The sequence below is a fragment of the Aureobasidium pullulans genome (genome assembly GCF_000721785.1).
Source record: "Aureobasidium pullulans EXF-150 unplaced genomic scaffold scaffold_13, whole genome shotgun sequence".
Classification (NCBI taxonomy): Eukaryota; Fungi; Ascomycota; class Dothideomycetes; order Dothideales; family Saccotheciaceae; genus Aureobasidium; species Aureobasidium pullulans.
The window spans coordinates 508366-530913 of NW_021941033.1; the positions used below are offsets into that span (position 1 = coordinate 508366).

General features: G+C 52.2%; 7 protein-coding genes across 7 annotated transcripts; 5 read left to right on the forward strand and 2 right to left on the reverse strand.

Moving 5' to 3' along the window:
• The first annotated feature begins 120 nt into the window (after positions 1-120).
• On the forward strand, positions 121-1758 carry M438DRAFT_366806 (acyl-CoA dehydrogenase NM domain-like protein). Its single transcript, XM_029907909.1, has 5 exons — positions 121-360; positions 412-499; positions 552-646; positions 694-929; positions 978-1758. Exons 1-5 carry the CDS (start codon positions 183-185, stop codon positions 1662-1664), a joined length of 1284 nt encoding a protein of 427 aa, XP_029759016.1. The 5' UTR covers positions 121-182; the 3' UTR covers positions 1665-1758.
• Positions 1759-2448: 690 nt separating this feature from the next.
• On the forward strand, positions 2449-4449 carry M438DRAFT_322121 (CAT1 catalase). Its single transcript, XM_029902946.1, has 2 exons — positions 2449-3812; positions 3872-4449. The coding sequence occupies exons 1-2, from the start codon at positions 2615-2617 to the stop codon at positions 4387-4389; spliced, it is 1716 nt and encodes a 571-aa protein (XP_029759017.1). The 5' UTR covers positions 2449-2614; the 3' UTR covers positions 4390-4449.
• Positions 4450-5428: 979 nt separating this feature from the next.
• M438DRAFT_347066 (uncharacterized protein) lies at positions 5429-6793 on the forward strand. Its single transcript, XM_029905819.1, has one exon. The coding sequence runs from the start codon at positions 5555-5557 to the stop codon at positions 6650-6652; it is 1098 nt and encodes a 365-aa protein (XP_029759018.1). The 5' UTR covers positions 5429-5554; the 3' UTR covers positions 6653-6793.
• Positions 6794-7053: 260 nt separating this feature from the next.
• On the forward strand, positions 7054-9466 carry M438DRAFT_347067 (uncharacterized protein). Its single transcript, XM_029905820.1, has 4 exons — positions 7054-7806; positions 7862-8149; positions 8202-8455; positions 8511-9466. The coding sequence occupies exons 1-4, from the start codon at positions 7307-7309 to the stop codon at positions 9173-9175; spliced, it is 1707 nt and encodes a 568-aa protein (XP_029759019.1). The 5' UTR covers positions 7054-7306; the 3' UTR covers positions 9176-9466.
• Positions 9467-9971: 505 nt separating this feature from the next.
• Positions 9972-11955, reverse strand: M438DRAFT_366810 (putative methylmalonate-semialdehyde dehydrogenase). The gene is made up of 2 exons (XM_029907910.1): positions 10403-11955; positions 9972-10346 (listed from the first exon to the last, which is right to left on the reverse strand). The coding sequence occupies exons 1-2, from the start codon at positions 11855-11857 to the stop codon at positions 10071-10073; spliced, it is 1731 nt and encodes a 576-aa protein (XP_029759020.1). The 5' UTR covers positions 11858-11955; the 3' UTR covers positions 9972-10070.
• Positions 11956-12118: 163 nt separating this feature from the next.
• Positions 12119-17311, reverse strand: M438DRAFT_407012 (uncharacterized protein). The gene is made up of 2 exons (XM_029909878.1): positions 16827-17311; positions 12119-16771 (listed from the first exon to the last, which is right to left on the reverse strand). The coding sequence occupies exons 1-2, from the start codon at positions 16937-16939 to the stop codon at positions 12235-12237; spliced, it is 4650 nt and encodes a 1549-aa protein (XP_029759021.1). The 5' UTR covers positions 16940-17311; the 3' UTR covers positions 12119-12234.
• A 295-nt stretch (positions 17312-17606) lies between these two features.
• M438DRAFT_277002 (uncharacterized protein) lies at positions 17607-22520 on the forward strand (the record flags this gene model as incomplete). The annotated part of the gene is made up of 4 exons (XM_029900893.1): positions 17607-18867; positions 18907-19290; positions 19459-21932; positions 22041-22520. 4 exons carry the CDS (start codon positions 17607-17609, stop codon positions 22518-22520), a joined length of 4599 nt encoding a protein of 1532 aa, XP_029759022.1.
• Positions 22521-22548: the final 28 nt, after the last annotated feature.

The following is a 22548-nucleotide window of genomic DNA, read 5'->3' on the forward strand; positions in this document are numbered from 1 at the left end:
TGTATTCGAGTACCCCTCTCGGCTCGTCCCTTCCCCGCATGTGACTGGTCCCTTGCCGAAAGGGCGTGGGGCGTGAAAGGGCGTGCAAATGCGGAATCCATCCCGCCTTCACCCCAGACCCTCCACAATAACACTCGACCATTCACTCCTCGCTCACCAGAGTATACGTATCGTGGTACATCATGTCTACAGCTATGCGGTCAAGACCTCTTCTTCGAGGCATTGCGCAGATCTCACAGTCGCAATACAGAACACTATCAACAACTCAATCATGTCTCGCCAGAAAGCACCCGAATGGTTACGCTCCGCCTGCTCGGGAAGATCTTGAAGAATTGAGGGAGAGGACTAGAGAGTTTGCTCGTACGTGGATCTCTCTGTTGTAAACTCGGGTCGACTAATTTCACGTCTCAGTTCGCGAAATCCCAGAGGATGTTGCTGTGAAGACAGATCACGACAATGAGTTTCCCAAAGACATGTGGCGGAAGATGGGTGAAGCAGGGTACGCAAGATCAAATATTGGGGAGTGGTGTCCGCTGACATCCAAATCCCAGTCTGCTAGGAATCACAGCCGACGAAGATTACGGTGGTCTTGCTATGGGTTACCAGGCACATTGCACAGTCATGGAAGAGCTCTCCAGAGCATCAGGTAAGTTGCTAGAGATCCTGCCCTACCATGTTGCTCACAACTTTCAGGCAGCATTGGACTCTCATATGCCGCGCATTCCCAACTGTGTATCAACCAGCTCATGCTGAATGGAAACAAGGACCAAAAGCAAAAGTTCCTACCAGAGTTGATTGCAGGCAAGAAAGTTGGTGCTTTGGCAATGTCAGAAGTCTCAGCCGGCAGCGACGTAGTCAGCATGAAGATGACGGCCAAGGAAGTCGACGGTGGTCATGTCTTGAACGGAACAAAGTTCTGGATCACGAACGTAAGTTTGCCTCAGCAGCACTTTGAGCAAGACCTAACTTCTGGACAGGGTCCTGACGCAGACACCATGATTGTGTACGCAAAGACCACACCAGATGCCGGCTCCAAGGGCATTACTGCTTTCATCGTAGACACCACAGCCAAGGGCTTCTCATGCGCACGCAAACTTGACAAACTCGGCATGAGAGGATCTAACACGGGAGAGATCGTCTTCGAAGACGTCTTTGTTCCCACAGAGAACATACTCGGAGAAGTCAACAAAGGAGTTCGCGTACTGATGGAGGGCCTTGACCTTGAAAGACTGGTCTTGAGTGCAGGTCCACTTGGACTCATGAAGGCAGCCCTTGACGTGACTCTGCCTTACACTCACGAACGCAAGCAGTTCGGCCAACCCATCGCAACAAATCAGTTCATCCATGGGAAACTCGCAGACATGTACACAAAATACATGGCATCATCAGCATTCACCTACTCGGTAGCTGCAGCAATCGACAATGACCCGGACAATGCTTTGATCAAGACCCAGGATTGCGCAGGTGCCATTCTCTATGCTGCCGAGAGAGCAACTGAGTGTGGAATGGACGCTATTCAATGCATGGGTGGCATGGGTTATATGAGCGAGATTGCCGCAGGCAGGATCATGAGAGACGCTAAGCTTTACGAGATCGGAGCTGGAACGAGTGAGATCAGAAGGATGGTCATCGGAAGAGCCTTCAACAAGGAATACCTTAGATAAGCAGGCTGATGACCAGCAATTACTATGGAATAGTATGCAAGGCAGTCTGCACAAGCAAATGTAATAGTCTACGTCGATATAGACTTGCAGCCTCAACGTGTCAGCAAAGCCAGCCGCAACTGAAACATGTGTCGCTAAAAGTGACACTGGTAACTGTAAGCGAGGGTGACTAGGTCATAGACAATTCAAGCTTCTCCCCTGTGTGCGTGGCCACGGAGAAGCGTGGGGTACGGAGCAGTGAACAGCTTTGTAACAAATCGATCATCTTTGCCTGGATGCAGATATGGCACATGCCGTGATAACAGGGGGGCTGGAAGCGGTGTCACAGAACCAGAGAACAGCAGCGGGTTTACAACGGATCTTGCCATGGTACGCCTAATCTAGGTATGTAAGCGGGTGGAGGCGAGGAGCTTGAAAGTGCTACGGGCAAGAGTGCAGATTGCTACAGCAAAACTCGATGACCATGAAGAATGAGCGTTTCCGGGGAGATTGCCATAGAGTGCTCTACGTAGACTTTAAACACCATCCGACGGGCATCTCCATCGAACTGGTGTTCTGCTTTGCTGCAAATGTGTGAACACACATCAAGGAGGTGTTTCACAGACGGGTGTGAACGCCGTGGAAGACGAGGCTCTGGCATTCTCCGGGCATCTGGTCCGCATCGGTTACACGCATCGCTATGTCAGCGCTGGATCTGGCGGATGTCGATGTCAAAGACGAACTCTAAATCTATGATGTCTAAAGCGAGAAGCGTGATTGGTCAATGGAGGGGTAAGCGGGACAAACCGAGGAGTACGTCATAGGAAACAGCCAAAGTTTCGAGGTGACGGTTGCTAGCTCCAGTGATCGAGGGCGGCAATTGTCAAATCATATGAGGTACATATATCGACAGACACTCCTACCTTGGCCTACTTCTTTCCATCTTCACTACCACACACAAATCACACAAAATGGCACCTTCAGCAACAACACACGCCCCCGACGGCAAGCAGAACGGTGATCTCTACCGCGACTACAGCGACGACCGCAATGCAGCCAGCGAGGACACCCTTTACACAACCACCAATGGTGTCCCGATGCCTCACCCCTATGAGGTGCAGCGTGTTGGCGAGAATGGACCTCTCCTTCTCCAGGACTTCCACTTGGTAGACCTCCTCTCCCACTTCGACCGCGAGCGTATTCCCGAGCGTGTCGTTCACGCCAAGGGTGGTGGTGCCCACGGTTTCTACCAGACCACCGACCCTCTCGACGACCTCTGCATGGCCGACATCTTCCAGGCCGGCAAGAAGTGCCCCATCACTGTCAGATTCTCTACCGTTGGTGGTGAGTCTGGCTCGCACGACTGCGCCAGAGACCCTCGTGGTTTCTCGGTCAAGTTCCGTACCGACGAAGGTAACTGGGATGTCGTTGCCAACAACACCCCCGTCTTCTTCTTGAGAGACCCCGCCAAGTTCCCTCTCTTCATCCACACCCAGAAGCGTGATCCCGCCACCCACTTGACCCACGCCGATGACTCGACCATGTTCTGGGACTACTTGTCTCAGAACCCCGAGTCTGTCCACCAGGTCATGATTCTCATGGGTGACCGTGGTATCCCTGAGAACTGGCGCAAGATGCACGGTTACTACGGCCACACCACCAAGCTCGTCAACAAGAAGGGCGAGTGGGTTTACGCTCAGATCCACTTCAAGTCGAAGCAGGGTACTGGCTTCATCACTCAGGAGGACTCTAACAACTACTCCCCTGACGCTCACCAGAAGGATCTCTACAACGCCATTGAGAACGGCGAGTTCCCTGGTTGGGATGTCAAGGTCCAGACCATGACTCCCAAGGAGGCCGAGGACCTCTGGGAGAACCAGAAGATCAACGTCTTCGATTTGACCCACGTCTGGCCTCAGAGCCAGTTCCCCCTCCGCAAGGTCGGAGAGTTCTTCTTGAACGAGAACGTCAAGAACTACTTCGCCGAGATTGAGCAGATCGCTTTCAACCCCGCACACAATCCTCCCGGTATTGAGCCGTCGGCCGACCCTGTCCTCCAGTCTCGTCTTTTCTCATACCCCGACACCCACCGTCACCGTATCGGTGTCAACTACCAGCAGTTGCCTGTTAACTCCCCTCGCACACCTTACAGGCTTTCGAATTTCAACCGTTAGTGCTGTCCAATATCCTGCTGTCATGAAAAGAAAAAGATGCTAACTATTTTCCAGGTGATGGTGGTATGGCTTTCTACAACCAGGGATCCCGCCCTGCTTACCTCTCTTCGATTTCGCCTCCTCAGTTCCGTGAGCGTACCCTCGACCTCGACAGAACTCACGGACACTTCTCAGGCAAGGCCATCACCTTCCTGTCGGAGATCCGTCCTGAGGACTTCAACGCTCCCCGTGTCTTGTGGGAGAAGGTCTTCGACGACGGTGCTAAGGAGCGTTTCATCAACAACGTCTCTGGCCACATGAGCACCTGCCGCAAGGAGGAGATTATCAAGCGCCAGATTACCATCTTCCGCATGGTTTCCGAGGACTTGGCCAGCCGTCTCGAGAAGGCTACTGGTGTCAAGGGCTACGCCGACATCAGCACCCTTCAGTTCAATGGCACACACAACAGCTTTGCCACTGACAAGAGCAAGAAGTATGCCAATGGACAGATCCCTGTTCGCACAGACTCGAGCATCGAGCCAAACAACGGCGCCCCTCGTGCCGGTACTCACGATGAGTACTACAAGAAGTAAAAGGTGTTGGTAATGTGTACATAGCAAGTTTATGAATTTACGAAAGATATTTTCAACTTCAACCTTATTTCCAATCTCGACGTGAGCAACGCTGTGTCGATCGTCTTGCGAGCGTTTGGCCGAAGATTGTGTTCGAGGGTTCAAGTTGGGTATATGACCCTGACCAAGCTTTCGAAACATTATATCGCTCTGACGATGGCCAACTAACTCTTTCAAAGGCTTTTAGAATGACCAAAATATTCGACTAAATCTAAGGTTTCTAATTTGTGAACAGATCGAGCGTGAAGAAAGTCCTATTTCAACTTTCGTGTTCTGTATCAACGCATCAAGTGTTGCCCTCTAACACAGCAGTCGCTCTTGCCTGACAAGCTATTCTAGGAGTATCTTTACAAACTACATTCAAAATATAAGGTCTCGGAACAGCAGCTCCGTCATAATCTCTTGTATGATAAGGTGATTTATGATAGACATGCCATTGGAGTGGACTTCCGGACAATGTCTTACTCCAAGACCAGCAGCGACCACAGCCCTGATGGCGAGAGAAATCTCAAACCTCAACCTCGTTTCGCCATCCACCACGTTTGAGCAAGAGAGTGCCCAACGTGCTCGACAAGCCCAACACGTTCTCTTGAGGCTCAAAATCACGGTCAAAATTCACATGCAACGAAGAGGCGCCGAGAAAAGGGACCGTTTGCGTCATGCCGGCGCGAGGAATGGACTTTCAGATTGGGTTACGATCGACGTCACTGCTTCAGCGACTTTGGACTTCCATCTCTCACATCCTCAAGTCACGCAACATGAAGAACATATCAATTGTCTGAATAATGGCGTTCAACATTAGGGTAAGCTTCACGATTCATACAACGAACTGGTAAGTCACAGTATCTCAACTTGCATACCGACGTCTGGTCGTTTAAAAAGAGGATTCGGTGGTTATGTGTATTAGGACCGATACTCACAATTCCACCGAGTATTGGCCTTCTGCAGTAAGTGTGATATGATTCAACTGCGATGATGGTGAAATTTTCCTGCTCAACGTGCGGGGAGTATCTATGTCATAACCTGGTCGATTCTCTGATAAGACTCGAGAGGTGATGGTAAAGTCAACCTCTTGCAACCATCGCATACTACTTTCCATTTCACCCAAGACATCATCATACACACAATGGGCCTCGACAAAGAAGCAGAATTCTTGAACGTGCTTGTGCTAGCAAGCTTGTTCTACAACACCCTCAAGGCTTTCGACAACATCCACAGTTCGCTGAACGACTTCAAGGATGAGAAGGTTTACCTGGCTCAGCTCGGCATCGAGCAGGCAAGACTCCTGATTTGGGGCGAGCAGATGGGAATTTTCTCATTACCGCCTTCACTCACCTTCCTCGAGACAGAGGAGAACAGAGAGACCATGACTCCTCGCGACCCTCGTCTCGATGACGACGAAGTCAGAGTCAACCTCGAGGGCCTGATGAACAGCATCATCCACACTCTCAGCAACCCCAATGATAATGACAGCGACCTCGACACAACCGGCCTGCGACCTCTGCCTCGTGGTGGCGCACAAGCTCTTGAGCAACCCGCAGCAGATTTGACCCGCATGAAGAACTTCGAGCAGTCATATGCTCACCTTCTCGATGTCGGCTCCAACAAGGTATCTGTCAAGAGACCATCCAAGTTGAGCGCGATGCAGTGGGTTATTCACGACACTTTGCGCTTCTCCAACTTCGTCAAGTCCACCAAGCGTCAAGTCGACACTCTGCTGATGGCTCTCAACATCAACGACAAGGTTGAAGACATCTTGCTTGGCGACATTCGCGACCTGGGCAAGCATGCCAGCGGTCCCAACAGCAAGCCTTCACCAGCAGCTGTCAAGGACATGGCCAAGCTGAAGCTTCTTATCAGAGCCACCAAGGGTAGATACCCTGCGCTTCTCAATGAAGCACAGAACACCTTCAACAACCTCCAGAAGGGTGTCAGCCAGGAGCATGACATGGCTGCCAAGGTACACAAGCTTCTTGAGCCCGTCCACCCCGACTCAGCTGTTGCAAGCGCAGCAAACAGCGGTACCGCAACACCTGAGAAGAGACCTGGATTCATCCGCAGACTCTCCACACAAACATGGAACAAGCTTCCTGGAAGAAAGACGCCCAGCTCGAGCAGACCTGCCAGTCCTGAGCGCAGAAAGTCGCTTGGACGCAGAACCCCTGGCTCCAGCAAGCCCGTAACACCGGCAGTCAGCAGACCTGCCAGCCCGGTGCTCGAGTAGAGAAGGAAGACAGACAAAGACGAATTCAACGAACAAAGGACAGGAAGAGAAGGACACGAGTATCAGAGACGAAAGGGAATTTGGGATAGGATATTCATGTTGACGAGACTTACTGGGATAGATGGGATGTAATTACAAGTAATACCATAGCGATAGACATGCAAAGCGAAATGATTTACAGCATCAACTCATAGAAAGCATACCTGTATGACAAGTGATAGACAGGTACAGAAGTGGATTGGTTGGTGATTGTCAAGGCGGTCAAGACGGTATCCCCGCATTCGTCCCGTCAAAGCGCGTCATCGCGACAGACGGGTTCGGCGCACTGCTAAAATTCATTCAGTCTCGAGTTTGATTTGGGCATTGAGGGCGCATTTTGGAAACATGAGGCCTGCTAAAGGAGAGTCACTATGCGTTACAGCAGATGAAAAGGACAGGAAAGGTCTGGGAGGATGGGACAGCTTTGGCAGGTCGACTCCACTTTCTTTGCAGGACGAGCACAGACCTAGACCGTCCTATCACAAGCCGACCGAGTTTGTCGCTGCCCCGGCATCGTCAGGTTGACTCTTCGTCCCTTCCTCTAGCTACCCGTCACCTTGATATCCTTGTATTCATCTGCTCTTCTTCCACTCACCCTCACAACCAGCGACAACAATGGTCTCCCCGCGGCGGTCAGGTCGCACCACCAGCACACCAGCCGATCGCAACTCGAGATGGCACAACAAATTGTCACCCCGCCAGAAGTCGCCCTCTCCCACGAACCTCTCCGACGACAACCTCGATGCTCAGCCGGGCGCCCTTCACTCTCCCGACGACTCTCGTCAGACTCGTCGAGCTACCAGAGCTCAACACACACACGCCGACGACGTCGACCAAGAAAGCCAGACCATTGAAGGAGATGGCGACGACGAAGTCACCCGCTGTGTCTGTGGTCTTCAAGACTACCCAGGCCCGCCATCGACCGACGACTTCCCCACAATCACCGACCCCTCACAAGCTGAAGATGCTGGTGGCCTGTTCATTCAGTGCGACAAATGCCATGTCTGGCAGCACGGTGGCTGCGTAGGCATCATGGACGAGAGCAAGAGTCCCGACAACTACTTTTGCGAGCTCTGCGACAAGAAGCTGCACAATGTTTTGACCGACTCCAAAGGGTGAGTCTCAGCCTCTTTGTCGCCCACTGCCTAGCTCGACTGACCCACGACGCAGACAACTCTACTCACGATACCTGCCCGTTATGAAGCCTGAGCCCAAGACCAGCCGCAAGTCCTCTCTTACGAAAGAAACAGAGTCTGCAAAGGCACGAAGAGAGCAACGAGAAAGCCAAAACAGAGCCAGCGTTGAGTCGTCAACGGGCAAGAGGAGGTCGACTATGAATAGCCGCCAGGCTTATGACGACGAAGAGACGTTGCGTCGAATTATCGAAGAGACAAAAGATGTCGGCGAGTCGACACCAGCAGTGCGCAAAGGAAAGCGTGGACGAGACGACAGCGAAGAGTGAGTCGAGTTGCCCAAGACAAACAACAAGCAGCTGACGAAATGCCTGCAGCTCCAAACACGAAATCAAGCGCCAACGAACGGGCTCCGAGTCGCCTGATCCTCCATCTACATTGAACACAGGCTCGCTGGACGCAGACTCAGACGATGACGGCACACATCCCAAGTCGAATAAGAAAGCACGGAGTGCTGCAGCAGAGTTGATCAGACAAAGAGAAGCGCGAGAGCGAGAGCGCACCCGTGACGAGAAGCGCAAAGAAGCTGCTGGAAGACGAAGTGAAAGAGCTGGAAGGAGGAGAGCAGATGGTATGTCAAGACAAGACTTACAAACAGGAGAAGATTGAGCTGACTTTACCCGCAGAGTCGGATCCTCTTGACGACACACCAAGGCCAATGGGTACACCGGTTCTTTCCACATCACAACCTCCCAGCCCACCTGCCTCAGCTACACCTCTAGCTCCAGAGAGCTCACACAAGAAGGGCACTGGCAAGAAGCAAAAACGTCTAGGACGTAACCAATACTCAGCTGCGAAGGCTCCTGCGAACACGTCAGACGCGAACGCTGCATCCACAAATCCCAATGGCAGCAGCGGAGACGACCCCACGACGAACAGCACAACCGACTCCAAGAACAGTCCTAGCAGTAACAACGAGATACCCGCCGTGACCCTCGCTCCTCCCGCCAAACCAAAACCCGGAAAATGGGGCGGCCGTGCCAAAAACCCACGACAAGCTGCCATTCAAGAGTCGGAGATTGTGATGAAGGACAACCGCGAAAACAAGAGTCAAATGACCATAACCGACATGAAGAAACGGACCGGTATGATGATGGACTACATCGCGAAGGCACAGGTCGATATGGCTGGTGACCGCACACCACTGAACCCGCAGTTACAAGCTCAACAGCCTCCAGACTTCAAAGAGCTCAGTAGCAGGGAAATGATGGACGTCTTGACCAGACACATCATGACATGGCAGAAGGAGTACGGAGGCGAGGCCGCCACTGCTGCCTCCCTCGTTGCATGACAAGAGGGAACATGATTATCACATCCACGGCAAACATCACTTTTACGAAGGGGCGTTCTTTACAATTGGGACACGGACAAACTACCACCACATACTGGAAACTGGAACCTGGAGGATTGGGCATCAAGGGGCATCTTGGGTCGGCTTTTTCTGTTTTTTTTTTGCTTCTCACTTTTAACTTTCTTGCTTTGCTACTTTCTTGCTTCACAACTCTTTCTTGCTGGATGCTTTTCGAGAACGTTTAGATGTTTCAAAAGCATAATCAGTATACATGCCTTGTATGATGGGTATAATGAATCACTTTTTGCTCAACAATCGCTTTCCATAGACACAAGTGGTCATTGCCCAATGTGATATCTGCTCAAGATTCAGATTAGGATGGTTGGGTTGTCTTTGATCATTATCTTTGATCATTCTTGCCTCTTCTGCTCGCTTGTGCCTTCCATTCTTTTTGCTCGGTCGTGCCTTTCTTTTACTGAACCCCGTTCGCTCGGTAGTGCCTGCATGTTTTCTGCTCGGTCTTGCCTTCTTCTTTCCTAAATTGCTCGGTCATGCCTTCCTCTCTCCTGAATTGCTCGATTACCCCTTCCTATTCCGTCTAATAGCTCTTTTCCACTTGAGTGATAGTCATTTTCGTGCAAGGACGAACAAAGTAGAAGAGACGATACGATCACCATGTAGCACAAACGAGTCAAGACTGGCTAGTTGAGATGAGACAGGAGGGGGATAATCAACGTGAAGAAAGCATTGGGTTCTCGAAACCGGCAAGATCAACTGATTCATCAATCGTTCCTTCCTTCTCTCCTCGTAAACACCTTTGGTTTTATCAAAGAATTAAATCATTTTAATCATACCTCCTACATAAACCCTACCTTCCTTCCATCCCCACCATCTCTTAACGCATAGTAGGCATGACACTCTCAGCCTTTGTAGCAATAGCATCCTCGCTTCTCCACAAGCTTGTAACGGTCTTTGTCTGGGTGAAAAAGGCGAGACCGGGCTTGCCGTAGAAAGTGCTGGCGCCACCGCCGGCGACGGATTTTTTGTTTCCGGTGAAGGAGAACATGGGGAGTGGGACGGGGATGGGGACGTTGATGCCGACTTGACCGGCTTCGATGTCGCGTTGGAAGCGTGCGGCGGTTGCTCCTGAGTTTGTGAAGATGGCGACTCCCTGAGAAATTTGTTAGTATAGGTATTTCATATCAGTGTGGACAGGAGGGTAATCACATTTCCGTATTCGTTACTGTTGATCAGATCTACAGCCTCCTCGAGGGTGTCGACGGATAGACAGACAAGTACAGGGCCGAAGATTTCTTCCTTGTAACATGTCATATCTTTTGTGACGTTTGTGATAATGGTAGGTCCGACGAAGTTGCCGTTGGGGTAATTCGCAGGTTTGCAGCCACGGCCATCCAGAACGATAGTGGCGCCCTCCTTCTCGGCGCTGGTAATAAGCCCCTCGATCTTCTCCTTTGCTTGAGGGCTGATGACGGGACCGAGTTCGGCGTCCTTCTCGAAGCCTCCGTTGACGTTCAGGGCCTTAGCACGGTCTGCAATGTCATCGACCCAGCTCTTGGTCTCGCCAACAAAGACAACAGTCGAAAGAGCCATGCATCGCTGACCAGCGGCGCCGAAAGCAGCACCTGCGATAGCGTTGATGGTAGCGTTTCTGTTGCAGTCGGGCAGAACAGCAGCGTGGTTCTTTGCACCCAAGTTGGCCTGGACACGCTTGCCGTTCGCGGAACCACGGGTGAAGATGTATTCGCCAGCCTTGTTGCTACCAACGAAACTGATGGCCTTGATGGCAGGCTCATCAATGATGAAGTCGACAGTCTTTGCAGCACCGTGGACAACGTTGATGACACCAGGAGGGAAGCCGGCCTTCTCTGCAAGCTCACAGAGGATCATCATGGCACCAGGGTCGCGTTCGGAAGGCTTCACGACGACAGTGTTGCCAGTAATGGTGGCGGTGGGAATGACCCACAGAGGAATCATGGCGGGGAAGTTGAAGGGGCAGATGGCGGCAACGACACCGAGAGGCTCCTTGTATGATCTTGTCTCCATGTCCTTGGCGACTTCGAGCACCTCACCGGTCAACTGGGTCGTGATGCCACAAGCCGTCTCAGCAACCTGAAGACCACGGAGGACATCACCTCTGGCATCGGCAAAGGTCTTGCCCTGCTCCAGAGTGATGGAAGCAGCCAAGCGGTCCCAGTGCTCTCTGATCAGAGCGACGAACTTGAACATGATCTGTTGTCTGGCCAGCAAGCTTGTAGCCTTCCATGCAGGGAAGGCCTTCTCGGCCGAAGCCACTGCCGCCTTGAGCTCTTCATCGGTGGACTGAGGGACGCGGGTGACGAGGTTGTTGGTAGCGGGGTCGTGGAGATCGATCCGTTGCGTGGCCTTCGAAGCTACGAACTTGTTGTCGAGGAAGTTCTGCGTGTCGATGGGTTGCTGGATCTGTTCGTGCGTGGTGGGGTATTCTGTTGCCGTCGATTGGAGGGCGGATGCAGTAGCAGGCTTCAGTTGTCTGCTAGACACATGGAACTTCCTGCCTCCTGACTTGGATGTGTTGACTGCTTGGCCGAGTCTTGCTGTTGTCGCCAATGATGGTCGGCTTACCCCAGGATTGATGTACAGGCTCTGTAGAGCACGACGTGCCACGACTCGACGACCTGCCATTGTGTGACAATATCAAGTTTCAAGACGGCTCCTTCTTATCGATCGTGAGGAGACGTTCTTGCTAAGAAGGTGCGACCTGCTTAAATGGACGGCAATCGCGGCCAATGCGGCATGCCCATAAAGTGGAGCTCCTTCCTTATCGTCGCCTATCAATTGCGGGGTCTTGCCGAGGTCGGGGCATGGGCATGGGGAAGCCTCGCCCGAGCGCTGTCCATCCTTCAAATATCCACATCAAGGAGGCAATAGCGACAACACGGTAATAGCGACTCATGTTATATTAGTCAAAATAGACAAACGCTTCGTTAACAACTCATGATCTTCTTTTCCCATCCTCTCCTTCACCCCTCCTTCGTCATCAGAATTCTATAAATATGCTCCTAAAGCTCATCTCTCACTCTGCTGCTGACTGACTCGGCCACACTGCTAGCCGAAGATGCTGCCTCCTGAGCAGCTTCTACAACCTTGGAAACAGATTCGTCAGTTGCCTTGCTTGCAGTCTCGCCAAACTCTGACATTCTGCTAGACGCGGATGCCATAGCGACTGAGATCCTACTTTGAGCGCTCTCGAAAGCTCCCTTCTCGGATCCGTAGATGGCACTGCTGGCGGCCGATGTGGCAGCCTCGTATTGCTCAACAGCCTTTGACACAACTGCATCACGGTTCTCAGAGGCAACCGAGGCGATGGATGTGTAGATGCTGGCTGCTCCGGCAGTAGAAGGAGTCCCAAACAGTGCCTCACTGATGGCTTGCTGGGCAGATGAAGCGGCGTCTGAGATCTGACTTTGAGCAGCCTCTGCGTAACCCGTCGTGGTTCCGTAAATGGCCTCGCTAGCTCTTGAGGAGGCATCGTTGTACGCGCTGCCAACAGCTTCAGTCATCTGCTCAACATTGCCCTTTGTAGTACCGTAAACTTGAGCAGAGACAGCATCGACTGCAGAGTTAATCTGCTCGTTGACATTCTCGAGGAGAGCCTCGACAGTGGGTGGTGGGGTGAATGCACTCTCGTAGAAGCTGGAGGCAGAGGCATATGCGTCCGAGGCATAGCTAGACGCACTGGATGCAATAGCCGGTGCTCCAGTCGAGTAGGCAGACTGGAGACGGTTCCAAACACTTTCGGTAAACTCAGGCTCGCGCCCGTTGACAAGTTCGTCAAAGAGAGCAGAGACCGCAGCGTATTGTTCGACCACGGCGACAGTAGCCTGAGAAGCGTATTCACCAGCCTGAGAGAAGAAAGGGGTAGGAGATCCGTAAACCTGTTCACTAGCCTTGGAAACCAGCAAATCCCAGTTTTCGCTTGCTTGCGAAGCAGCGGCTTCCGTCCAAGGGGTCTCACTTCCGTAGATGGCTGTACTGGCGGCGTTGACCACCGATTCGACAGCACCAGTAGATGTTCCGTAGATGGCTTCGCTTGCCTTGACGCTGGCAATTGAATATTGCTCGCCAGCAGCCGAGACTGCCGACTCATATTGTTCAAAGGCTGTGTCGAATGCAGGGCCAGCGGTAGAGCTTGCCGATTCAAGGATGTTGTTCAGGTTCGAGCTCGCAGCGCTGTAAGCTGCATCGTACTGGCTCTGAGCAGATGCGAGAATGTTCTCATACATGGCAGGTTGAGTGCCGTAAACAGCCTCGCTGGCCTTGGAAGAGGCAATGACAAGATAAGAGGAAGCGCTAGAGGTTGCAGCATCATACTGGCTCGAAGCCTGGTCAACCAAACTTTGAGCAGGGGACACAGTGGTGCCACTGACAACGGAACGAGCAGATGAGAGGATGCCGTCCATGTTGCTCGAGGCAGCGTTGATAGCACTGCTGTACTGGCTCTGAGCAGCAGCGAGTACGTTGGAGTAACCAGATGTCGATGTAGGACGGGCAACCATGTCTTTTCCGGCAGACTCAAAGGCTGAATAACGATCATAAGCGTAACCTACCATCTCGTAGTACTTGCGCTGTGCATCGGCCATGACACCCTGCTGAACAGGGGTGGGCGAAGCACCAATGGCACTCTTAGCGTGCTCGAACTGAGCGCTTGCCGAAGAAAGACCCTCCTGAAGTCTTGACGAGGCTATCGCCGAGATGGAAGAAAGAGCAGACTGCACAGGATCGGCGATGGAGTTGGAGTAAGCAGATTGTGCCTCGGTGTAGATAGAGTTGGCTTGCGATTGCAGCGAATCACCAGTGCTGCTGGCGCTAGCGGTAATGGAAGCTGCGACCGAAGCAACTTGAGATGCAATGGACTTAGTTGCGGGGATGGGTTCGCCGTAGATGGCACTTGAAGCGGCATAAACTGCAGAGGCATATCTGTCACTAGCAACGCTTGACAAGGACTCCCCAACACCCTGCTCGGTACCGAAGATGACACTGCTCGCTGCAGAGAGAGCCTTTTCGTACTGCTCACTGGCAAGAGATGTGACAGACTCGACACTGCCTTGGGTAGGAGCAGGTTTCATGGCATCCTGAACCGCTTGAGTAAGCTGGCTGGCTTGGTTACCGGCCTTTCCAAGAATGTCCTGAAGTTTGCTCGAGTACGTGTACTCATCGTCAACAATGTCATCGTCAAGAACGATTGAACGTGCGGATGGCACAGCTTGAGCCATGGCTCCGCCCCAGACCTTCTTCGATGCCTTCTGAGATGCGTCAGATGCACTCTCGGATATTTGAGAAGCAGCAGACGAAGCACTTGACGAAGCCTGCTGAGCAGCGGAACCAATGCTGGAAGATCCTGCCGACACGATGGATGATGCCGAAACACTGGATGCAACGGAGGCAACGCTGGAGGAGACGTCGCTAGCAGCAGACACAGCACTAGATTTGGCAGCTCTCAAGCTCTTCGCCATCTCCGGGTCGAGAGACTGGTCAGCAACGCGGGAGCTGGCCGAGCTAGCCGCGGAAGAAATACTCTCGAGCACGGGAGTGTTACGACCGACGACAGCCTCAGACACCTTGGTAGCAGCTTGTTCTGCGACTCCGGGTTGAGTACCAATGACAGACTCGGATGCAACAGTGGCTGCGCTCTTAGCGCTCTCGGACACAATAGAAGCGATGCTTTCGATGGTAGGTTGCTCGGATCCAACGACCTTCTCAGACAACTTGGAAGCAGCGCTCTCGACAGAGCCGATGCTGGTACCCAAAACAGCTTCAGATGCGCTGGATGCCATCTGGGATCCATGGGAAGAGGCGCTGGACGCCAGCTGGGAACCCTGAGAAGACAAGACCGATGTGGCCGATTCAACAGAACCTTGAGAACTTCCAGCAATGGCTTCCTTGGCATCAGAGATCTTATCAGCAACCTGTTGCTTTGCCCAAGCGGCTGCAGCAGGTGCGTATTTTGTGTTGAAGTCATCGGAAGAATCTCTTGCTTCAAGTTTCCATTGAGAAACGCTCTTCAGTCTGGCAAGCTCCTTGGCAGCATTCTCAGCAACAGCCATGGCCTTCTCCTCAACCTGGTAGGCGCCTTTCTTGGCTTCGGCGAGCTCGTTGGAAGTGGCAAGAGCGGCGACTTCATCACGGCCCTTGCTAGATGCCTTCTTGAGGTCGTTGTATTTGGTCCAGTCTCTGTGAGTGATGGCGGCATTTGAAGCCCAACGTCTGCCGATCTCTTGGAGGCGAAGATCACGGATGTTGTCGATAGTCTCAAGAGTTGAATTGGCAGCAGCCTCGATGAGGCGGGTGATATCCTTGTCAAAGGTCTGCTTCCAATCACGGACGTTTTGTGCCTTTTGCTTGATCGTCTGACCGGCCTTCTTGACTTCCTTGTTGATAGATTCTTGTGCAGAGGAAAGGTCGGACTCAGAAGGCTCTTCAGGAAGATGTTCAATGACAGACTCGACCCTAGCCTTGAGACTTCTGAAAGCCGAAGAGGAGCCCTCCTCAAGCTGAATGATCAAAGCTTCACCAACCCCGTTGGTTTGAGTTTCGACTTGACGGTCGCAAATTTCCTGAATACGCTCGCGGAGGTGATCAAGACCCTCACGAATGGCGATGGAGACATGCTCCTCCCAAACCTTCAAATCCTGGGAGAATTGCTCGGCAGCACTAGGCTCATCCTCAGGAGGGGCCATGGACGGCGAAGCAACGACGGCGCTGGAAGCCTTGGTCATGATAGATTCAATGACAGAGCTGGCGCTTGAGACTGCGGCCGAGGGGGAGCTTGTGACAATGGTGGATGATGCGGATGCAGCAGACGACACGGAAGATGAGGACGAAGAAGCAGAACTCTCTGCAGACTCGACAGCAGCTTCAATTTTCTTCTCATCGCGGTAACGACCAAGTCTCTGGGTGATCTTGAAGATTTGAGGCTCGACATTCTCTCCATAGAGAACCTGGATTCTGGGCCAGATCTGTCTGCGTACAAAGGTGAATGTCAGGTCAGTGCCCCAGCGAGCGTAGGGCAAGGCGGTGTTGACGGAGAAACGATAAGCGTGGCCATAAACCTTCTTGGCGTAAGGGGCAGTGTGCTTGTAAGCGGGCAACAGCTCGAGCTCGTAAAAGTCGGTGGCTGAAGCCTTGACAGTGTTGTAGTAGGGCGATACGGCGTCCTGCACCTTTTGGACATGGGGGCCAAGAGTCGAGTCGTACTGCTTTGAGGCGTGCTTGCGTGCGACGTCCAGCTGAGGGCGTACGGTACGCTTCCACTCCTTGTCTGCATATTTCTGGGCCTGGGCGACACGAGGAGCGCCGTGCTTCTGAGCAAAGGCGGCGGCGGGAAGGTAGGCCTGCTCCTTGACACGGTCAAAGTAAGGCTGAGCTTGTTGGACGTAGGGAGCGGCGTAGGCATTGTAGTAGGGTTGAAGGTGAGGCACAGCAAGGTCTTTCAGCTGGAAGTAAGGCTCGCACACATTAGGTGAGTCCTTTGTGAGCTGTTTGGGCGATGACGGGCAGCGGAAAACGACAGTCAGGAGGGTATACCAGATCGACAGCCTGTTGCAGAATCAGTACCGGGCAGTTGACAGGAATTGTAGAGCACAGGGCATACCTCAGAGTGATGCTGAAAATTCTTGAGAAAAAGCCTCGTCGCTGAACATGTCGCGCTCTCGTGGATGATGTTGAGATGGAGCCATTTGGCGCCTTCTCGTTTCGGATGGCCATGGTGACGGTATGGCAGCTAGGATGTCAAATCTGCATAGAGCTCGTCGGAAAGAGCAGAGCAGCGCGTGCAGAAATTGATTGATTGATTGACAGACGGCAGGTTCGTCTTATGCCACAAAAACAGTTATCAGGAGAGAGCAAGTCGCAAACAAGGCAGCTTGTCTTGTGCTTGCAAGCCGCAGCACGCTTTCATGCACTCTGACATCACTGGAAGAGAAAGCCACAGCCGACCAAGGACCCTCCTGCCGTCAAAGAAGCCTGATGTCCAGCTATCCCCTGTCACGAAATGTTCATTCCTTCCTACGAGACAGTACATGTACAGTCTCACCACCAACTCGATCGTCTGATCAATTAGAGCCATTGAAATGACCATGTCGAATCAAAATGCCCTCGTAGCACTTGCCCAAACTTCGCTAGATGATGCTTGTTACAGATGCGGTTCGGACGTCTTGGCGTTCACGTGCGTCTTGTGCTTGATGCTTGATGCTTGATGCTCTCTTGTTTCTTGCCTTTGTATCTACCTGCCATCTCCGTATACCTGGTGAATCGACTCTCGAGAACAGCCGCCGTCCAACTCAGACCAGGTTCAACCCGACCGTGTCTTAGATGTCGCCCTGGGATACAAGCTCGCCTTGACGGCCTCACCTTAAGCATCTCTCATCGCAAAATGTCCACCTCCCGCCGATCATCGTCCACGCCGGACATCATGAACGACCCGCAGTTCGACCCTACACCAGCCAGTGACAAGTCGCCTGCCGAAGGAGACACTTGCAGGATCTGTCGCAGCGAGGGCTCAGATGCAGAGCCGCTGTTTTATCCCTGCAAGTGCAGTGGCAGTATCAAGTTCGTCCACCAAGACTGCTTGATGGAATGGCTGTCGCACTCGAACAAGAAACACTGCGAGCTCTGCAAGACCCCTTTCCGCTTTACAAAACTCTACGACTCGCACATGCCACACACTCTGCCGCTGCCCATCTTCGTAAAAAGAGCCTGTCTACATACTGCAAACTACCTATTGACTTGGGCTCGTGCCGTCACCGTCGCTCTCGTCTGGCTCGTTGTGCTTCCTTGGTTTATTCGTTGGTCATGGAGGGGCCTTTTCTGGGTCCTGGATGCTGGCTGGGCAAGAGACCCATGGTTGGCCAGAATGTCCCCTGCCGCACAACAAGCCAACGCATCTACACCTACCGCCGACAGCATCGACGAGAAAGAGCCTTTCGGTCTGAGTCTGTCCAGATTCTTACTCGGCGCTCTCTTCTACCCGCTGAAGCCCCTAGGTCCGCCTGGCTCATACTCGTCCACGAACACAACACTTGAGACGTCATTCGCTTCTCCTTACTCTAGCCTCTTGTCTGATGTCAAAGCTGTAAACTCCTTGACTTCTCATGCCTGGGTCAATCGCTTTATTCTCGACATGCTTGAGGGTGAGATAATCACCATCCTCGTCGTGATCGCTTTCATCCTCGTCTTCCTCATTCGGGAATGGGTTGTTCAACAGCAACCCATCATCAATGCCGCTGCTCATATTCGTGATGCTGAGCTGCAGCTGGACGCTGCTGAGCGTGCTGCCCGGAATCTGCAAGACTTTCAAGATGAAGAACGCCGACCCCATGTAGACCGTTATACGCACTTGTTCGAAGAGCCGTCTGATAGCGAAGCTTCTGGAGACGAAAGTACTCACTTCATTGGCTGGCACAAGATGGAGGAAGTGATGGACACTGCAGGTATTCCGTATCGATTCGGAGGCGAAGACCACGACGACTTCATGGAAAGATTTCAATACGTCGGCGAGCTGCTTCTTGGGCAACTCAAACTTGCCGAGGATTCTGGTATCCTCCCTACTGAAATCGCGGAGAACATGTGGGCTATCTTGGACAACCTTAGTCCTACCAGAAGGGACCTTTGGCGCGGCATCCTGCTCAGAGAAGGTCCCACCAGAACCATGTTGTTGAGCAATTTTCCTCAAGACAAGCTAGCCTTATCAGACGACGAGAATGTTGGCGGACCTGCGGCCACTGATTCTGAGACGCAGGAGGACAGTGACGACGAGACTCTGCAAGAATCACAGAGACGACCAAACATGCCCCCAAGAGATGCCTCTTCCCACGCACAAAGGGTTCTGCAATCAATCGAAGAGCCGTCCAATAATCCAGAGAATACCAGCCGTCTGCTTGACGTCGAGGCCGATGGTGATAGTAGTAGAGGAAGCTGGCAATTTGTGTCTTCTGCTTCTGACGCCGAGTCGCCCTCTACCACACGGACCCCGCTGTCTTCCTCGTCTCAAGCTGGAGAACCTGCGGACGCCCAGGAGACGGCTACCGTCGATGCAGATGCGCTTGGACATTCGACAGGTGCACGATCCGACGAAACTAACACGAGATCGCGTGAGACTTCCATCAACGGAGATTTGTCACAATCTCCATCCGAAACCACTGCCCAAAACGTGGATGAAGAGGCATTTGCTGTTGCGGAACCTGCGATCGAGTCTCCTAGCGAAGATCGAACATCCTCACAACAAGCTAGTACTCTTCAAGCAACTCTAAATCCGGAACAGCATAAAGGTCCGATAACTCGATTGTTCGACTGGTTTTGGGCCGACATAGTACTCGATGATGAGGACAATGAGCCTTTACCTGGAGTTGCTGATGAAGAGATCGCTCGGAATGAGGCTGTAGAGCCGCCGTTTGTCCATCTCCACGACGAAGAACACGTCCACGATCATGACCACGATCATGACCACGACCATGAAGGTGCTCAGGATCCTGAAGTACTCCAAGCTGCAGCTGAGGCTGGCCTCGATGCTGAAGCCATCGAAGACGCCGAAGATCTCGAAGGTATTCTGGAACTGATTGGTATGCAAGGGCCTCTTATCGGACTAGGACAAACAGCCATGTTTTGCGCCGTCCTCATCACAACTACACTCTGGACCGCTATTGGAGTCCCATACTTGTTTGGCAAGATCGCATTACTCTTCCTTGGTGATCCAATAACTTCTATGATCATGACACCTCTTCGCTTTGTTTCTGGATTTGCAGATGCAGTTGTCGACATCGCCGTCTACGCTGGCGGTGCTGCTACCTATTTTGGATCCGAGATTTTGACACGACTGCTTTCTATGTTGTTCGGTAGTGTGTGCCGAAAGTTCAGCCTGAGCTACGTGGAGCCTTTGGCTAAGCGCGCGCACCACGCAGCGAATGGAGCCTCTGGACGTCTGGTTAACTTACTTGGTGGAGATGGACCCATGGAGTTCGGACTGTTGATGAAGTCTATTCAAGCAAGACAATCTCTCCTCAGCATGAAAGCAGAAGTCGCTCAAGTAATTGGCTTCTTTGCCAAATGCCTTTCAGGAGCCTCATATCACCTGCAGAAATCGACGGCTCCAGAGTTGCTCCAGATCCTCAACGAAATAGCCGCAAGCTGTTTCCACCAAGCAGCATCGAGCTATGCATGGGTTCGTACTGTTTTGAGAGAGGGATTCTCGGAAGCAATAAACGATGGAACCTTCACCTTCACTGTAAAAAGTGACGACAGCCTTCTGGATCCTTCTTTGGCCGTGTGGACATCTGCAGACCGTTGTCTGACCGTCTTGGCTGGATACGTACTTCTCGCCATGATCGGAGCCATGTATCTACTTCGCAAAGAATCGCTTTTCAGCTCCCCCGGTCTTCAAAACGTTGAGAAGAGTTTCGCCGATCTTTTGAAACAAGCAGGAGGTGTACTAAAGGTCATCTTGATCATCAGCATCGAGATGCTCGCGTTCCCGCTCTATTGCGGTATGCTCTTGGACTGTGCTCTACTACCACTCTTTGAGAATGCTTCGATTGCCTCTCGATTGGCATTCGCTGAACGATCGCCGTGGTTGTTTGTATTCATGCACTGGTTCATTGGCACTTGCTATATGTTCCACTTCGCTCTCTTTGTATCCATGTGTCGAAGAATTCTGCGTAGTGGTGTTCTCTACTTTATCAGGGATCCTGACGATCCAACCTTCCACCCCGTTCGGGATGTCTTGGAACGCAGCGTCACCACTCAACTCCGAAAGATCGCTTTTAGCGGCCTCGTTTACGGCGGATTAGTAATCGTCTGTCTTGGTGGTGCTATCTGGGGCACTGCTCGATTCGGAGTTTTCCCTGTCCGATGGGCGAGGCCTGAAGCGAATTTAGAATTTCCTATTGACTTCTTAGGATACAATCTCCTTGCTCCTGTGGTAGCATCCTACCTATTCCCTTCGAAAGGAATGGAGACGTTCTTCGGAACATGGCTAAAACTTTGCGCACGCTCGCTGCGCCTTTCGCAATTCCTATTTGGCGAGCGACGTAAGATCGAAGAGGGCTACTCGAACGATGAATCTTGGATCACCAGATTCAACCCTTGGAAAGACCAAGACGCCATCATCAACTCCGGGAGCTTCGTCTACGATGGTAAATACGTCCGGGCACCTGCGACCGACCAAGTTAGGATTCCCAGGGGCGAAAGGGTGTTTTTGGAAGTCAGCGACGCCGATGAACGAATTGACGGCACAAATCCCGGCAACGGTATTCACGGGCGCCAACCTGATAATTTCAACAAGGTATACATTCCTCCATGGTTCCGTCTTCGAATCTTTACATTCATCTCATGCCTATGGATGTTTGCTATTGCTATGGGCTTTGGAGTCACCGTTGTCCCTATGATTTTTGGACGCCTGATTCTCTCCATGGCTGTTTCGGATCGTATCGCACCTAACGATCTCTATGCCTTTGCTGTTGGAATCACTACTCTGGGAATCGCTCTTCAAGCTATTTTCAACGGACGCCAGGGACTCAAGAGTACTCAAGAAAACATATCCAAGCAGAATCTGGCAGCAGTCAGTGCCATTATCAAGAAACAGACATGGCGTCTTATTCGAAGCGCATACGTATATGGATTCGCCGTTATCATTGTCCCAACTCTCTTCGCGCTCGTGTTGGAGCTTTATCTTATCTTGCCTCTCCGAACATACATGGGCCCAGCGGTTCTGGCTCAAGAAGGAGGCGATGTCGCTTTGAACGATCTATCTGGAGCCCAGGTCAGCCTAGCGAACACAACGGTTACTGCCTTTACAGGTGCTCAGTTTTCGCAGTCGATGGTGGCGCCTCACACCTTCAACATCCTGCAAGACTGGACGCTCGGGTTCATCTACGGAAGAGTCGTGCTGCGTCTATTACTACTGTCACGTACCTCTCGACCAGCAGCAGCATTGCGCATGATCACTCGCGACGGATTTACCAATCCCAACGTCAAATTGGCGACTCGCGCTTTTGTCTTACCGACGCTGCTGCTCTTCTCGATCGTTTTGTTCTGTCCCCCCTTAATCGCCTCGGTGCTGGACTTGACGGATATCGTCTCTGAGAGCATTCGCACTAAGGTATACCGGTATAGCTATCCGATATGCGCAAGTCAGGTGCTTGGCTTGTGGTGCACGTGGGAACTGGCCGAGGGAATGCGTCGCTGGAGAGGTCGAATCAAGGATGAGGTGTACCTCATTGGAGAGAGACTCCACAACTTCGGAGAGAGAAGGCCACCAGAGGGCAGCAAGAGCGTTGTCCGCAGACAGAGTTAGATCAACAGGCTACGACGATCATGGTTGA

Excerpts from the sequence above, each read along its gene's own strand:
- M438DRAFT_366806 (XM_029907909.1), top strand. The coding sequence starts at position 183 with ATGTCTACAGCTATGCGGTCAAGACCTCTTCTTCGAGGCATTGCGCAG. Across the intron at positions 647-693 it reads AGAGCTCTCCAGAGCATCAG|GCAGCATTGGACTCTCATAT; the intron begins GTAAGTTGCTAG and ends CACAACTTTCAG. Across the intron at positions 930-977 it reads CAAAGTTCTGGATCACGAAC|GGTCCTGACGCAGACACCAT; the intron begins GTAAGTTTGCCT and ends ACTTCTGGACAG.
- M438DRAFT_322121 (XM_029902946.1), top strand. The coding sequence starts at position 2,615 with ATGGCACCTTCAGCAACAACACACGCCCCCGACGGCAAGCAGAACGGT. Across the intron at positions 3,813-3,871 it reads CAGGCTTTCGAATTTCAACC|GTGATGGTGGTATGGCTTTC; the intron begins GTTAGTGCTGTC and ends ACTATTTTCCAG.
- M438DRAFT_347066 (XM_029905819.1), top strand. The coding sequence starts at position 5,555 with ATGGGCCTCGACAAAGAAGCAGAATTCTTGAACGTGCTTGTGCTAGCA.
- M438DRAFT_347067 (XM_029905820.1), top strand. The coding sequence starts at position 7,307 with ATGGTCTCCCCGCGGCGGTCAGGTCGCACCACCAGCACACCAGCCGAT. Across the intron at positions 7,807-7,861 it reads GTTTTGACCGACTCCAAAGG|ACAACTCTACTCACGATACC; the intron begins GTGAGTCTCAGC and ends CCCACGACGCAG. Across the intron at positions 8,150-8,201 it reads GGACGAGACGACAGCGAAGA|CTCCAAACACGAAATCAAGC; the intron begins GTGAGTCGAGTT and ends AAATGCCTGCAG.
- M438DRAFT_366810 (XM_029907910.1), bottom strand. The coding sequence starts at position 11,857 with ATGGCAGGTCGTCGAGTCGTGGCACGTCGTGCTCTACAGAGCCTGTAC. Across the intron at positions 10,347-10,402 it reads ACAGTAACGAATACGGAAAT|GGAGTCGCCATCTTCACAAA; the intron begins GTGATTACCCTC and ends CAAATTTCTCAG.
- M438DRAFT_407012 (XM_029909878.1), bottom strand. The coding sequence starts at position 16,939 with ATGGCCATCCGAAACGAGAAGGCGCCAAATGGCTCCATCTCAACATCA. Across the intron at positions 16,772-16,826 it reads ATTTTCAGCATCACTCTGAG|GCTGTCGATCTGGTATACCC; the intron begins GTATGCCCTGTG and ends ATTCTGCAACAG.